Source organism: Mixophyes fleayi, chromosome 7 (genome assembly GCF_038048845.1).
Source record: "Mixophyes fleayi isolate aMixFle1 chromosome 7, aMixFle1.hap1, whole genome shotgun sequence".
NCBI classification, from domain to species: Eukaryota; Metazoa; Chordata; class Amphibia; order Anura; family Limnodynastidae; genus Mixophyes; species Mixophyes fleayi.
In genome coordinates, this window is record NC_134408.1 from 125,828,877 (window position 1) to 125,844,703 (window position 15,827).

General features: G+C 39.6%; 1 protein-coding gene across 2 annotated transcripts in view; it reads right to left on the bottom strand.

The window, feature by feature from the left end:
- Positions 1-9,294: 9,294 nt before the first annotated feature.
- The window catches only part of GAD1 (glutamate decarboxylase 1), a 64,982-nt gene continuing 58,449 nt past the window's right edge, over positions 9,295-15,827 (bottom strand). For both annotated transcript variants that reach the window (XM_075180665.1, XM_075180664.1), the window contains exons 15-17: positions 15,175-15,282; positions 14,894-14,983; positions 9,295-13,853 (exon numbers count right to left, since the gene is read on the bottom strand). In XM_075180665.1, the coding sequence (XP_075036766.1) occupies positions 13,680-13,853; positions 14,894-14,983; positions 15,175-15,282 (372 nt within the window). In that variant the 3' untranslated portion in view covers positions 9,295-13,679. The remainder of the gene's footprint in view (positions 13,854-14,893; positions 14,984-15,174; positions 15,283-15,827) is intronic.

Here is a 15,827-nt window from a genome sequence, read left to right on the forward strand (position 1 = left end):
ATTGAGGATGCCACTTTGGAATTAGAAGAGGATGAGGGGGAGATTTGTGTAGGCGACGAGGGCGCTAATGATGATGTTGATGATTATGATGCAGACAGATACCAAATTGCCTTTCTCAATTTCTATTTATATTCTAGATTATATAACGGCTGAATAGTTTTCTATTTTACTCCTAGTGGAGAGAGGATCTGATGCAGACAGATACCAAACTGCCGTTGTCCATTTCAATTTATATTGTACAGTATATAACGGCTGAATTTATTAGTATTTTATACAAGTGGAGGGGGGCCTAGAGAGACAGAAACCAAACTGGCTTTCTCCATGTCAATTAATATTGTACAGTCTATAACGGCTGGATTTTTTGGTATTTTATACAAGTGGAGGGGGGCCTAGAGAGACAGAGTGACCCCAAACTGTCTTTCTCCATGTCAATTAATATTGTACAGTCTATAATGGCTGAATTTTTTAGTATTTTATACAAGTGGAGGGGGGCCTAGAGAGACAGAAACCAAACTGGCTTTCTCCATGTCAATTAATATTGTACAGTCTATAACGGCTGGATTTTTTGGTATTTTATACAAGTGGAGGGGGGCCTAGAGAGACAGAAACCAAACTGGCTTTCTCCATGTCAATTAATATTGTACAGTCTATAATGGCTGAATTTTTTGTTTTTTTAAAAAAGTGGAGGGGGGCCTATAGAGACAGAAAGCAAACTGTCTTTTTCCATTTCTTTACATATTTAACTATAAGTGTAGGGTGTAATATAGATTCAAAGACGATGGCTGTATTGCCAATATGCATAGATGGAGAGGAAGACAATCTGTTTTGTGTGTAGAATAAATGAAGGCCTACCAACGAAGAATTAAACAGTTTTTTTGGATGATTTATTACCTCAACAATTAGATTACTTATCTCTAAAACAGTTGGAGCACTAAATTGGGTTATTTTAGGCACAAAAACATGTATTTCCCAACAAAATAGCAAAACAAAACCAAACAAAACCAAAACCAAAACCAAAACACGCAATGGCGGTTTTGCAAAACCAAAACCAAAACCAAAACACGACGGTAATCCAGATCCAAAACCGAATCCAAAACCAAAACACGGGGGTCAGTGACCATCTCTAATTTGCACCCCTTGCATTGTAACATGGTTTTGTCCAGGAGACTGAAACAAAAAGTTTCTCAAGTTAAGATCCTTAATGAATCAGGCCCTAAGTTTTTTTGCTTTGTTGCACTGTCGTTACGTCGTGTTGTCACCAGGTTCCCTTCCACCAGTCAAACAATTGTTTTGCAACCCAAAAATTATGTTTTCAATATTTGTCGCTCTGTCTTATTGTCGCTTTGTGGTCTAGTAGGTTACTTTTTCGATACTAAATAACTATGTAAGATTTGGCAACTTTACCTTGAGAGCTGTGGAAGATATTTGCCAACAAACAAACAAACTTATTTTTAGTTAAGAGTGTGTCTTTGTGTTATGGAAATTGATCAGCAATATTAAATTAGTAATATTTACCATTCACTTGTTTGAATGGCACGAGAGAGTCCACACCATGTTGTTTAATCACTTGCTGATAGCTGCACACAAGTCCAGAATGGTCCAGAGAGGAATAAAATCTCAGCAGTCCTTCTGTTCTTCTGTGATGAAGGAGCGTGGTGTGTGCTCTCTACTGCCATTCAGAAGTGAATGGTGTAATCACAGTGTAGGACACTCCTGATATAACCATACACGACATAGGAGGAAACCAGAGAGGAAACACACGTTTAATGGAAACATGTCTGCAGAAAAGCATTGTGAGATTACAGTGTGACACACATAATGCATTTCCATTTTCGTTTGCTGCCCATAAACCTGACTGCACTTCATATTGTTTGTAAAGATATACAGTAACTTGTAAGCGATTCTACATCATACCTCCCAATGGTCTCAATGTTGGAGGGACATCCCGATTCGTGGACCACAAAAGGGGTGCTGCCTGACAGGAAAGTGGGTGGGGCTTTGCACAAATTTGCCCATTTGGGGGTGGAGTTTGGACAGAATGATGGCAGGGCTTATTTTGTCCCACTTTCGGGACTCTAAATGGTAAGAGGTATGATATATATACATATATATATATATATTCCTCAATATTTAGGGTACAGAAAAATAGGAGGGGCGCAAACAAGAAGGGTACATAGGGGGAGTTGCTCAATGAGTTATACCACATATATATATAACTGTAACATGAACGATTGGGGAAGAAGAGACAATGAAAAAATAAAACAATAACATGGCAGAGCAGATTACAATGATGGAAATCGACATGGGAAAGTAAGACTAAGGGTGATGAAGCCGGGGAGGGAGAGGTGAGACCTCTAGGAGCTCCTGCACAATCCAAGATATATTAATGCCACTGAAACCATTTCATGATGGTGGCTGAGACAGAGGTGGTGTAGGTCATTTCAATCTTCTTCATCTCGAAGCTGTGCTAAATTTTGGAGATGATCCTGGGCAGGGCAGGAGATCAGCCGCCTTCCAATTTTGGGCTATGGTGCCCTGGTCGCTATCAAAATGTGAGCCAGAAGGCACTGATTTTGCTTAGGAACAGAGATGGGATTAAGATGGAGCAGCAACACCACTAGGTTTGGAACCACGGGCACCCTCAATATAACAGATATGAGATCAAACACTTCCAATCAAAGAGGTTTGATAAGCGTGCAAGTCCAAAACACATGAAATACATCAGCTATGTGGGTGAATTGACGCCAACAAAATTTGGATTGAGAGGGTTAGATAACGTGGAGCCTGGCTGGGGTAAGGTAAAGTCTGTTAACTAGTTTAATGTGCATCTCAGTGTAGTTAACATACTTAGACATACAGTGAGAGGCAGTACAGATAGTCTCCCATTGCTATGGAGAGAAAGGGAGATTTAGGTCTGACTTCCAGTCCACCTGAGAAGGTGCCTTGGGCGAGATGATTAAGGATTGGAGGTACTGGTACCAAAAAATTATCCCATCGCTATTGGAGCCCTTCGCCCATCTATCTAGAACTGGGGCCAGCGGTAAAGACAGGGAGTGGGGGGACTTAGAGGCCGATCCCACCCAGTGGCGAATTTGGGCATACTTAAACATTTCCTTAGGGGGTATATCAAAATGCTCCATGAGGAGGGTAAAAGGGAGAAAAAGGTCCTGAGCATAAAGGTCTATTAGAAAGACCAGTCCCTTAGTACACCAGGGAGCAAGATTGAGCTCTGGAATAAGTTTAGGGAGGGCTTGAAAGGATATGTTGCGGGTAGGGAGCGAAAAATCTTTATGTCGACATTTCAGGTAAGGAAGGGGTGTTATATGATTGAAATGAAAATCTTTGGAAAGGCTGATTTCTGGGGCTGCTGCTTCAATGAATGCATTGCAGAAAAAGTCTTCTAAAGTGTACTTGTCACCTACACAGTGCAGGTAACCATTTTGTGGACGGTACTAAAGGTTATCAAGTGAGTTGAAATCAGTGACAAACTAGAAACTAAAACAATTACTTGACACATAGCAACGTTTCGGTGATTATTTGGCGGAACCATACGGCTCTCATCACTGCCAGAGGAATGTGCAGTGCCAGGCTGGGAACCAGAGGAGGAGGTATCGCTCACTGAAGACAGTACAACTCTGTTTCTTGGGCGAACCCACATAGTGTGGAATTCTGGGGAGGTAGCTATAACTCCATGCCCTTGTTTAACAATGGTTTATATTGGGCAAAGTTGAATAAAATGTCTGTAAAACTGTAATACACACACTAATACCTTAACTACTAAACCTTAATTACTGCTCAGTCTAGTTTCACACCTGCACTGTTTGACCATGACATTGTATTTTCCTACCTCTGTCTTTTTAGAGCAGAGCGATAATCTTGGTGGTGATGTGAGGGTCCCAGGGTTGCAGTGGGGACGACCTTTGCACATTACAGTAGTGACAGGAGTCCTTCCACCCATGGTATTTCTGCCATCAAAGGTACATATATTTATTCTACTCTTTATATGCGTGGTGGTGGACATCTTGTAATACGTTCCGAAATCATTTACCTATTAGCTCTGGGACTATCCTTTCAAAGCATTTTCAAACTCTTGGATTGCCCAGCACGTTAAACCTACATGTGTAGAATAATGGGGCAGAGATGAACAGTTTTACTTGTTTTTAATACATGATTAAAAAGTTGCAGACCAGCTGCAATCATCAGGTAACAGGGGTGTACCTAAGCAACCAATGCTATCCCTAACCTTGACATCAGAGCCAAATTACAAAGTATCAGAAATAAGGAACACTCTCTATCTCATTAATTGTGAACTAACAATGTAATCGTGCAAAATTATGTGAACGAAAACTGCAGTATAGATAAACATATAATAAAATATTTGTGTGAATAACATCTGTATTTATTTACTGCAATTTAATAGCACACGAGCCTCATCTGTTTTATCAGTAGAAATACACTCATGCTAAATAGGTATAATTTATTCGCTACATTTGGCTTTGTGGGAGGGGGGGTGTTTGCCTTGAAAAAGCCAAATTTAGCGAAACGCGCTTTGGTGTTCGCCTTGCTGCATGTTTACTCCTGACTGCTAATTCTATAACATGTAAATCGGCAATATATTAGATCTAGCTATAGGGTCTGTGGAATAATATTTAACAGGCAACAGTATGTATTGTAATGGTACACAGAGATCAGTTCTGAGATTGAATGAGAATTTAGAACTCCATACATGTCCTTGCTGGGCATCTTGATATCACAATCAAGTATTAGACACATTATCAGATAGAATTCTAAAAATCTACATTTTGTTATACCCTTAAATCTAAGCAATTATAACTAAATGCTTATAGTGGAGACATAATGATCTCTTCAATGGGGGCAATGGTACAAAATGCTCCACAGCCATTATGTATAAAGATGAGATTGTAACAACATGAGAACATAGTTATTTAACCACCCAAGGACATTGCTGCTGACATTTATTTCTAACCAATGAATGGATGTTCAAACATTCTTATGAATGCAATTTATGTGTAAAAACTATTTGATAGTATTAAACACCATTATCCCGATATTATTAGGTTTTCAACATTCAACAAAGTACAGAATGCTGAAAACTTAAGGAAAATAAATGAAAAAATAAAACTTGAATCTATGTAGAAATATATATAAATACACTGTCTATTGTATGTATCTATATTGACCATGTATATATACTGTATATCTACTATATAAAGGCCTAGTGGCATGTGTGAAAAAAAAACCCAAGCTGCAGCGCCACCTGCTGGGCAGAGTTATACACTGACCTATATATTTCTTGAAGGAGAAGTGACAGTTGGGAGTGGTTGGTGGTTGCCGGGGGTGACAGTGGGGAGTTTTTAACACCTTAAGTAGCTTGATGAAGGATGTGGCGATGAAGATGAAGGATGAGGTGATGGAGAAAAATGATGAGGTGGTGACATGTTGGCAAAACCACGTTAAAAAAGGGCGATTGCGTCGGGAAGTAACGCTCTTCCCCTGAGGAAGCCTGGGCTAGGCCCAAATGCATGACAAGAACCTTTTTAACACCTTAAGTAGCTTGATTTGACTAGAATGCATGAGTATCATGCACGGGTTAACTTGTATATATATATATATATATATATATATGTATGTATATGTACATACATATATATATTGTATCTTGTATGTCAACGCTGATTATATATCTCGATCCATCATAATGCAAATGTGAATTTTATCTTTTTTTTTCTTGGAGCCAGATGTGTATGTGCGGGGCTGGACAGGTATCAGAGCAGTGAAACCTTTGATGTGACTATTATAGCATCTTATCCAGGGGAGTAGGTAGTGAACCAATCCACTCAACCTTAATGGCAGTAAGAATCTACATTAGTTCCACTTTTTCAGTTTTATCTGGATTGAACACTACATTTAGGGGGGAATTCAATTAGCAGAGGTTTCTACCGTAATTGCCGGCAATGTGCGTGGCGCGATGTCTGCGCACCACAACAACGGCAATTGAATCTACCCCTTAAAGATGAAAAGTATTGAGAGATTTTCTATATCATTTTCTGTCTATGAAGGTTTCTTTTTTCAACCATTTTTGTGCCAAAACATTTCTGCCTACCTACTCCTCCAGTGGGCTAAATTTGGCCCTGACTGTACATTTTGCTCTGACTTGTTTGAAGTGTTGTATCTAAACACGTAAACAGTGTAGGCATAAGTCTGCTGTAGCATACATTGCTGCTAACAATCCAGTTTATTTATGTAGCGCCCCCTTTGGCTAGTCACTGTTTAGTAGACATGGCCCCTGTGGTTGGCACATTGGAGAGTGCCAGGTGATATTTGTCAGGATTGGAGGGTTTCAATGTATGATCTGTAACAGTGGTGCAACTACCATTGGTGCAGTGCACCGGGGCCCATGGAGATAATGGGGCCCTCTGCACAGGAAACTAGCAAGCTAGGGGCCCCAGTTCCCGCCTTCCCACTTCCCTGCACCGGGGCCCGCAGCTCTCTAGTTCCACCTCTGCTCTGTAAGCCTGGAAAGTATTGTCAGTTACAAGAGATTATGAGGGAGGACACCATGAATTAGAGATCGAGTTCCTTTCTAGTTGACTGTTTCAGTCCCCTCAAGTAGCGTTGTCCAAGATCATCTGCATCAAGTCACGTTCAACTGCAGACCTTCGAGACAGCCTTGGCCTTGTGACCTTGAGTGCTGACATCATACACTGTGAGTGTAGGGGTAGTGAGCTGCACTCAAGAGACAAAGCTAGTCTGAGAAAGGGATACATTTATTTTTCCATTTGGGGAAAAAGATGTTCACAGAAATATGGCAGTTTATAGTGAGCTGTTCTGACACTCACAGGGAAGGAAGAACAATCCAATTGTTTCTAGGTTATTTCAACTTTAGGTAACCTGAAGAAACATCTATAACCTCATGTTTGTACACACGGACTTTGATAAAAGCTTTCAACATTCAAACATATGAAATTAGGACAAAGTAAGTCCTGCCCCCTATCTGCAAAACCAACCACTTTGTGATGAAACTCCACCCATTTTCACATAAGCCACACCCCTTTTGAGACGGTCCCAACAAAATCCGGACAGTTGGGAGGTATGCCTTGGACATTGACCTTGCTTTATATAGTGTGTTTGAAGTGTATTCATTAACATGTCTCAAAGCTTCCCTCCAGCATAGTGTAACTAACGTACATGGAGTCCCACTACTCCGTTTTTTACGCAGAGCGGTGCCATATGTAATATATTGGTAAAATGTATAGCACAGGTCTGTTTAAACATGGAGCAGACGTGATGGAGGGAGGACAGGATTGAATGACACAAGAGGCCACATGGTAATAATTAATATAATTAACATGCATCGTAACATGCATCATCTCCTTGTTAGACTCCACGCCTTGCTCCTTCCCTACTCCTCCTACCTAAACTCTGATGGACCGCTGCACAAAGTAGATATCTAATGACAAGTATGGAAGAAAGAATGGGAATGTACTACTCTCTCTTCCATATTTGTCTTGGTATAATGACACCTATGTACTTAAGTGAGTGGTCCTTTAGAGCTCCACTGTATTCTTGTCACATGCCGGGCGATCGGGCTGCATACCCGATTCCCAGCAATCTTACCTGTCTCTCCGGTCTGTCCGCTCCGTCCTGGCCGCCGCCATCTTCTTATTCATTTTCTCTGCTCCTATTGGTTGATGATTTTGGCTCCAAAGTTTAAAAGGCACCTCCCCTGAATGTTTGGTGCCTGTTCTTTTAGTTACCTTCTTGGTGCTAATTGTGGCTCCCCTGGACATGTTGACCACAGAGCTGACACTCTATTCCTGCACTTCACCTACGCTTCGGTGGTAACCTGCTGACTTCAGAACTAACATTTCCTAGTGTTCCTGCCGCCATTCCAGTGGCAGTGTGTCGTCTACAGAGCTGACACTCAACCTCTGTATTTCACCTCCGTTTCCGTGGTAACCTGCTGACTTCAGAACTGACACTTCCTAGTGACTGTGTTCCTGCCGCCATCCCAGTGGCAACCTGTCGTCTGCAGAGCTGACACTCAAACATTGTACTTCACCTCAGTTCCAGTGGTAACCTACTGACTTCAGAACTGACACTTCCTAGTGTCCCGGCCACCATCCCAGTTCTAACCTGCCGTCCGCAGAGCTGGCACTTCATTCTTTCTCCGCTATCCCAGTGGCACCTGCCTTCTACGCTTGTCTGCCATCGCTGACCATCTTTTGCTAAGTTCCTCTAATGGGTTTCGCCTAGTACTCTTAGTGAGGGCCGCGACCTGCAAGATAGATGCAGCAAATGCCAAACTGCCTTGCGGCTAGTCCCCTGGTGGACACCGTCTCCTCGTTAGACTCCGCGCCTTGCCTGAGTAGTGCAAATCTAGGCAAAACATATGATCCATCCCTTTGATCCGGGACAATTCTTACTAAGTGTAAAATGCTTCTGAATGCTGCAAGTGAAGTGAATGCTTGTCAGAGAGTAGAGAGTGCGTGTGTACAGGTCCATTTAGTTTACCTTATTTTTTGGATTATCAGCATTGAAGCACAGTAGTCTTTAAGAGTGTGTATTAAACACTTTAAGATAGTGACCATGTGTACGAGGCCTTATAGTGCAATGCACTACCTCTATCAGATACCTTTGTTCCAGATTATGAGCTAATTAGTTGCTCAAGTTTAATGCAGAATCAATTAAAGTGCATCTGCTGCCTATACTGAGAGGAGGTAGCCATTTTGTGGCTGAATCAATACATTTATGGGAATTGAGCCTATCAAATCATTAGGAGCTCATAACATAGGCACAACGTTCCTCACTGATGTCACAAGAGCTTCCTCTTCATGAATATTAGTTATTAGTATTAGCAGTCTCATGAATATTATTAGTATTAATATACTATATGAGAATAATAGTTCAGCTCACAAAATGGCTGCCTTTTATGTGGTACAAGAGTGCAGTTGGCCATAGTGATTGATGACTATAGCTTATCTCAATTCCCCATCACTATGTAGCCCAGATTGGAAAATGATGTCCAGTTATGGGTGTTACTTGTCAGAATTACTACACATATATTAGTTTGGTTTCTGTCATTAACCAATAACTATTTTTGACAGATTAATCCACAGCACCGAAATTATACCTACTGCGTTTTCCATACATTGACACTTCATATGTGACCATGTGTACAAGGCCTTATAGTGCAATGTACCTTGAAATAGTTGTGAAATCCATCTGTAAAATAATAAGACACACTTTCATATTACACCATCAGAGCACGTGCACTTTTATGGTAGAATTTTATTGTAAAATTAAAACTGCATTGCATATAATCTTTAATAGTTAAACATCTCTTTTAAGTCACAGGGTAACAAGGGTCCATTGATCACACCACACCACACCATATCTCTCACTTTTCACACACACTGTGCCCTAACGTATCCAAGTATGGCAGTGCGGCTATTGCTACGGTTCCTGACATCCTCCTGAGACAACATGGAGTCCTTTCGGTTATAACTGTGAATAAAGCTGTCAATCATGTAGAAGTGGTAATTCAGTTTGGTGAAAATATCCCTAAACTTTAATTTGTGGAATTTTATTTACTACCTCAAATATCGAATTTAATTTATTGAATATTCAAATACCCTAATTCTATCAGATACCATTGTTCCAGATTATGAGCCAATTAGTTGCTCAAGTTTAATGCAGAATCAATTAAAGTGCATCTGCTGCCTATACTGAGAGGAGGCAGCCATTTTGTGGCTGAATCAATATATTTATGAGCTTATCAAATCATTAGGAGCTCATAACATAGGCTCAACGTTTCTCACTGATGCCACAAAAGCGTCTTCTCCACGAATATTAGTTATTAGTATTAGCAGTCTCATGAATATTATTAGTATTAGTATACTATATGAGAATATTAGTTCAGCTCACAAAATGGCTGCCTTCTATGTGGAAGCGATAGTTGCAAGAGTGCAGTTGGCCATAGTGATTGATGACTATAGCTTATCTCAATTCCCCATCACTATGTAGCCCAGATTGGAAAATGATGTCCAGTTATGGGTGTTACTTGTCAGAATTACTACACATATATATTAGTTTGGTTTCTGTCATTAACCAATAACTATTTTTGACAGATTAATCCACAGCACCGAAATTATTCCTACTGCGTTTTCCATACATTGGCACTTTATCTGTATAATCAGTTTCACTTATGAAATCATCATGTGCTTTCATCTAACATGAATGAAGAAACTGAGAAATTAGAATGTTATGACAGTGTGACAATGCATTTAGACAGATACTGTACAATAGACACAAGATTGTCACAAACAGTGAAACTTTAGGAGTCATTTTTTTCACTCGTTATGAATTTACAACACACATCATCAATGGAGATTAAAAAGGATGTACTGTATATAAAGGTAGTTGTTTAAACAGTAATGGTTATAATATATAGCTGTATACGCATTATTGTCTGTTCTACGCTGAAGTTCAAACTATTGTAATAGATGTGCATTTAGATTTACATATTGTGCCCAATGACATAGAAAAGCAAAAGTGAAAAAAATTGTTTTTGTGACTAGATTAATGAGTGATGTTGTGTGGAACAGCTTTGTAGTTGAGTGCCAAACATTGGCACTGCCGTAGGTATTGTGAAAGAATATGCCCTAAATCATACTTGCCAACTTTCCCGGGATGTCCGGGAGACTCTCGGATTCCGGATGGGTCTCCCGGACTCCCAGGAGAGTATGGCAGGCTCCTGCATCTGCCCACTTCCTAGTGAAGTGGGCAGAATTAGATCCAAAATGCCGCAATTCTCAGGGAATCACGGCATTTGGCCCCGCCCCCGCTGTAAAATGCCGCATTTGCAGCATTACATCATGGGGCGGGTCAAATGACATAATGTTCACCTACCCCTGGATATTTTTATTGGCAAAATAAATGGCTGGTAAACATCAAGTAGCAAAACAAGAAAGTTAAGAAGAAATAAAAACATAAAACCTACATCAAACCATTTCTTTGCTGCCCAGTGGAAAGTGCTGCCTGAAACTGGTGCCTAGTTTACTTAGATATATTGTAAATAAAGAACTGATGTAGTCCCAGGGTCATTTTTTATATTAAACCCAACTGCCAGTGCTTGCTTTTTAAATGTATTTATTTTCTAAAATGACTAATTGTTTGATTTCTACTCATGTATTTTAAATTTGCTAATTATTATTTGTTTTTAGTTTATCCCTAAACCACTTGTCCAGACGTGCACAAGCGATAATTAGAAAAGTTAATTTGTGCCAAACTCATACTTGCCAACATTTCTTTTTCTTTTTCCGGGAGATGCCGGCTGGGACGTGGGCGTGCAGGGGGCGGGGCGGCGAAATCGCGTCATTTTGGCCCCGCCCCCGTGACGGAATGACGCAAATCGCGTCATTTTACAGCGGGGGCGGGGCTAAACGCCGCGATTCCGGGTGAATCGCGGCGTTTAAACTGAATTTTTCCCCCTTCCTATCAGGGAGATTGCCACACTCGTCCGGGAGACTCTCGCAAAATGCGGGAGTCTCCCGGACAATCCGGGAGAGTTGGCAAGTATGGCCAAACTGTGGGAGCAGCAAATATTAAAGTAAACCTAAAATTAACAGTCAGATTTAATGCAAGCTAAGGTATGGCTTTTATGATGCTAGGATTTATCAAAGGATACAATAAATCCTAGCGTTTAGTACATTCTAGAAAAGGAAAGCTAGGTTCTGATTGGTTGCTATGGGCAACACCTCCACTGTTTCTGTTGTAGAACGTTTAGTAAATCTAAACCCATGACTTTTGTTTCCATTGTGGGCCTAACTGGAGATATAAGTTATTTTTTGAAAACTCTGAGTTAATTTAGCGCCATTTCTAAACCAGTTACCTCTGCTATAGACTTTTAGAGGATACCACAGTGACTGTAAATGAAAGCAGTAAATACAAGTTACAGATCTTCAGCGCGACTTGGCTGATTATACTGTAACATTACAAATTAATTGTAAAATAAAAGTGTGTTGTAATTCATATAATATAGTCAATGCTGATGGCTTTAAAGTGCTAGGATAGTATGTATCTTTCTATGAGCCTACGTACTAGATTTTTCAAAGGGGGACACAGTTTAATATTATTTATACCACCATGCTAATGGGCAATAATAGAATCTAAGTTGTACCCTTTGATAAACCTAGGCATATATTTTCTATTTCTGAACTACATTTGAGGGCACTGGATTATAGATACAAGTTCCACTATGTATTTTTATGTTTTCTTTGGCTCACAAAGACACTAAATTACAATAAACATTATTTAGAATTGACCTCAATAATATATACTATATATATTTATATTTATAAATAGAATACAATACAAATGGAAGAAAATACAAGACACCTCTTTAACATGGTAAATCTCTGCATATAAATAAGCAATTCTTTTTTTTTGTTGTATACCTATATTTTAACTGTTAAACTGCTGTAAAACTATGACATTTATTCCCAGTTCACAAACTTGTTTGACGATAATATACACAATCTACACAAATTAATCCCTAGAAATACAGCAACTGTTACAACAACTGTGCTACAATAACCCCCTAGACACTGAGAACGGGGATGCACAACTATTTACTGGTTAATGCTGCTCGGACTAGTTAAGTTATGGTGTAAAGAAATTTTAAGAAGGTTCAATACTATTAGGCAGGATTCCGCCCCACAAACCGAAGGTGGCCCTGTCTGGTACAACAAGATGTACATTTAGTTATGTATGAGTGTGTGTATACTCGTCATGTACAGGGATAAATTAAGCCTTCCTAGTAATCATATTGATGAATCTGAGTTTAATTATAATTATAATTTTTACTGCTTCATATAAAAGGAGGCGTATATATATATCCTAAAATGCATTGCTTAAAGGCTGTCCAATGCAGCTCAACACTTTTGGGCCTTGTAATGCATTGTGGGGTATAATCCAGTTGGTGTTAAGTGAACAAAGAAAATATGTTAGTAGTAGCTGTTGCTGTAATACTGTATCACAAACTTTATCCAGCAACCAGAGTATTTGTATCCTTCCAAGTGTGAACAGCATTATATCCATATAGGCCTATGGGTCACTTGGTTGCCATTAGCCATACAAGTTAAAACTGTCCCAAAGTTTGCTATGTGGCCTCCTTGAGTTTGAGGAACTTGTCTGTCTGTCCCTGTATAGCAGGTCTGTTTCACACGCTAACTTTCGACAGCTTGAGAATCCTGCTCTACCAGCATTTACTGCTAGAAGCAAAGGCCTACATTATATATGTCAAGGGCCGGCCCTGTACATACATATTCACACACAGACACACAAGTAGATAAATATTACAACACTCAGTTATCTTATTTTTTTGTGTACGCTTCTGACAACCTTAACAAACACATATATATGGTTTCACAGTACACATGTTAGATAATATTATCTGTGTTTCAATGATTTACATATACGTTTCAGCTACCTATATTTGTTAAGGTGCCAGAGGAGAACTGTACTGAGGGGATCTCATTAAGACTTTTCTCCTGTTTTAATTCACAGGGGAACAAACAAACAAAAACTAGTTAGCCGACTGGGTAGTGGAGTCGGTTCTCCCAGCATAGAGAGGGTTAACTGTACATGGACAACTATTACAAATCCTGCCCCAGTCTCTCAATTTCTTCCACCAGAAAGTCGATGTCGGATTTGGTGGCTGCTGGGTTTGAAATGACCATGCGGAAGAAGTTGACCTTGTCTGCCTGGGGTTGATATCCCACCATGGTTGACCCGGACTCCATCATTAGAGCTTTTATCTTAGGAGCAACCTTTGAAGAAACCATAGAAATGATTAAATGCTTGTGACAGGTCATAGGGTCTTCTGTAAGAATTCAGGGTTGTACACACCTTCATATTAATAAGTCAGTAATTGATTGTGTTTATCTGATTAAACAGTTACATTAGGGGGTAAATGTATCAAGTTCCGGTTTCTGAAAGTTGCCTTTACAAGCCATCGCCGATTTAAATGTCCCCCTGCAGAAATCGAAACTTGATACATTTAACCCTAGAGCTCACAACAGCAAATCAACAATGAAAGAACAATCTATTTTTTTTAGTAGAGCTGGATCAAGACTATATAGAACCCCAATAATTTTACAGATTTTTGACCATCAATATTATATGTCTACTGCCTTTTCCACTCAGTAGCTTATTTAATAACATAAGCTACATGGTGCATAAAAACATTATGTGCTGTAACTTCAATCAAATAAGAACTTTAGCCACTTGGTGCTTCAGCCTAATAAAAACTAATATGTCCATAATAACTCACAGTAGAGAGTATGTTATTCCTTATAATATACAAGTGTTCTCTCCTTCACTCACAATCCTGGTACTGGGGACCAGAGGTTGTGGAGTAGGCAACCTACTGACTCCTAGCTGGACCTATAGCGTCACCCCCCTGAACCCTTCTCTCTCCATCTCCTCCTTCAAAGTTCACTCCTTTTGTCTGTTCTCCCAATTCCTAGACAACTTTAGTGATTGGCTCTCCCACTTCTTCGCCACTTCTACAAAGATGATGCCCTCTTCCTTTCCCATGTGTCCAATTGCCTTTCTGCCATCCCGACCTGGATGACCTAAACCCAATATGAGCCTATCAACTTTCCCCCTTCTATTGTTCTAATGCCACTCCCCCTCTACACATTTTATATATATATATATATATATATATATATATATATATATATATATATATATATATATTTATTTATTTATTATGGTATGTTATTCAACCATATACAATTGCACATTTGATTGTTACAATTAAATATATTACAAGCCAGACTTATTTGGAAGTAAGATTTCTCACCCTGTGCAGTTTTTCTTGTCGCTCGTTACATGGAGGCATGCCTCTGAGGCTTGGGGGGATGTACCAAAAGCAAACATTTGTGTGTTCAGGCTGGAAAACAGAAAAACTGTGATTCAGTAAACTTGCAACACATTGAGGGTCCTGTTAGGTGTGATCTTGACAAAGATCCCAGGATGGACAATGGTGCTTTACTACCAGCATTTGATTATATACAAATTGGTATATAGTTTTTGTTGTTATATCTGTGCTAGTACTTGGATAACATAATTTGGAAAACTAACCTCTCCCTTGAAAACCATTTCAAATTCTTCCCGATTGTTGATCTTTGAGTACAAATATTCTGACAGCTCCAAGCATTTGTTGATCTGTTGTTCAAATCCTGCAGTGCCCTGTTTGAGAAAGATACAATGATATCATAGTTTATATAACTTGTGTCTTGCAGTGCACCCAGCTGAAACTCAGTGGGAGAAATGTTCTAAGCACTAATTAGTTAATTTTAAAGGAGAGAGAGATATCTTCCTACTCATATCTGTAATTTTTTCCCCACACTCCATATAAGGGAGGAAGTGGGGGGGGGGGGAAGCGACTAAGGAGATGGTGGTCAGTTCGGCTGTCAAAGGGGGTATCCTAGGGTATTCCTCCCAACTCATGTGACCGAAGAAAAGATGTTTTTCATAGATATTTGAAATATCATTTTTTGGGCTTTCATTTTTTTCAACTACTCATGGACCTGGAACGTTTTTTTTTTTGGACATCAACAGGACCTTGGGAATATTTTGGTTTGTTTTGGTTAAGGTTTCAAGCCTTATTAGATGGAAAGCTTACAAGATTGGATTCCATACCGATGAAGACATCAGATGCTAAATATATGAGGTTTTATTATTTGTAATAAATATATGTGGTTTAAACGAGGGTTGTGCGTTTTATTTAAGGG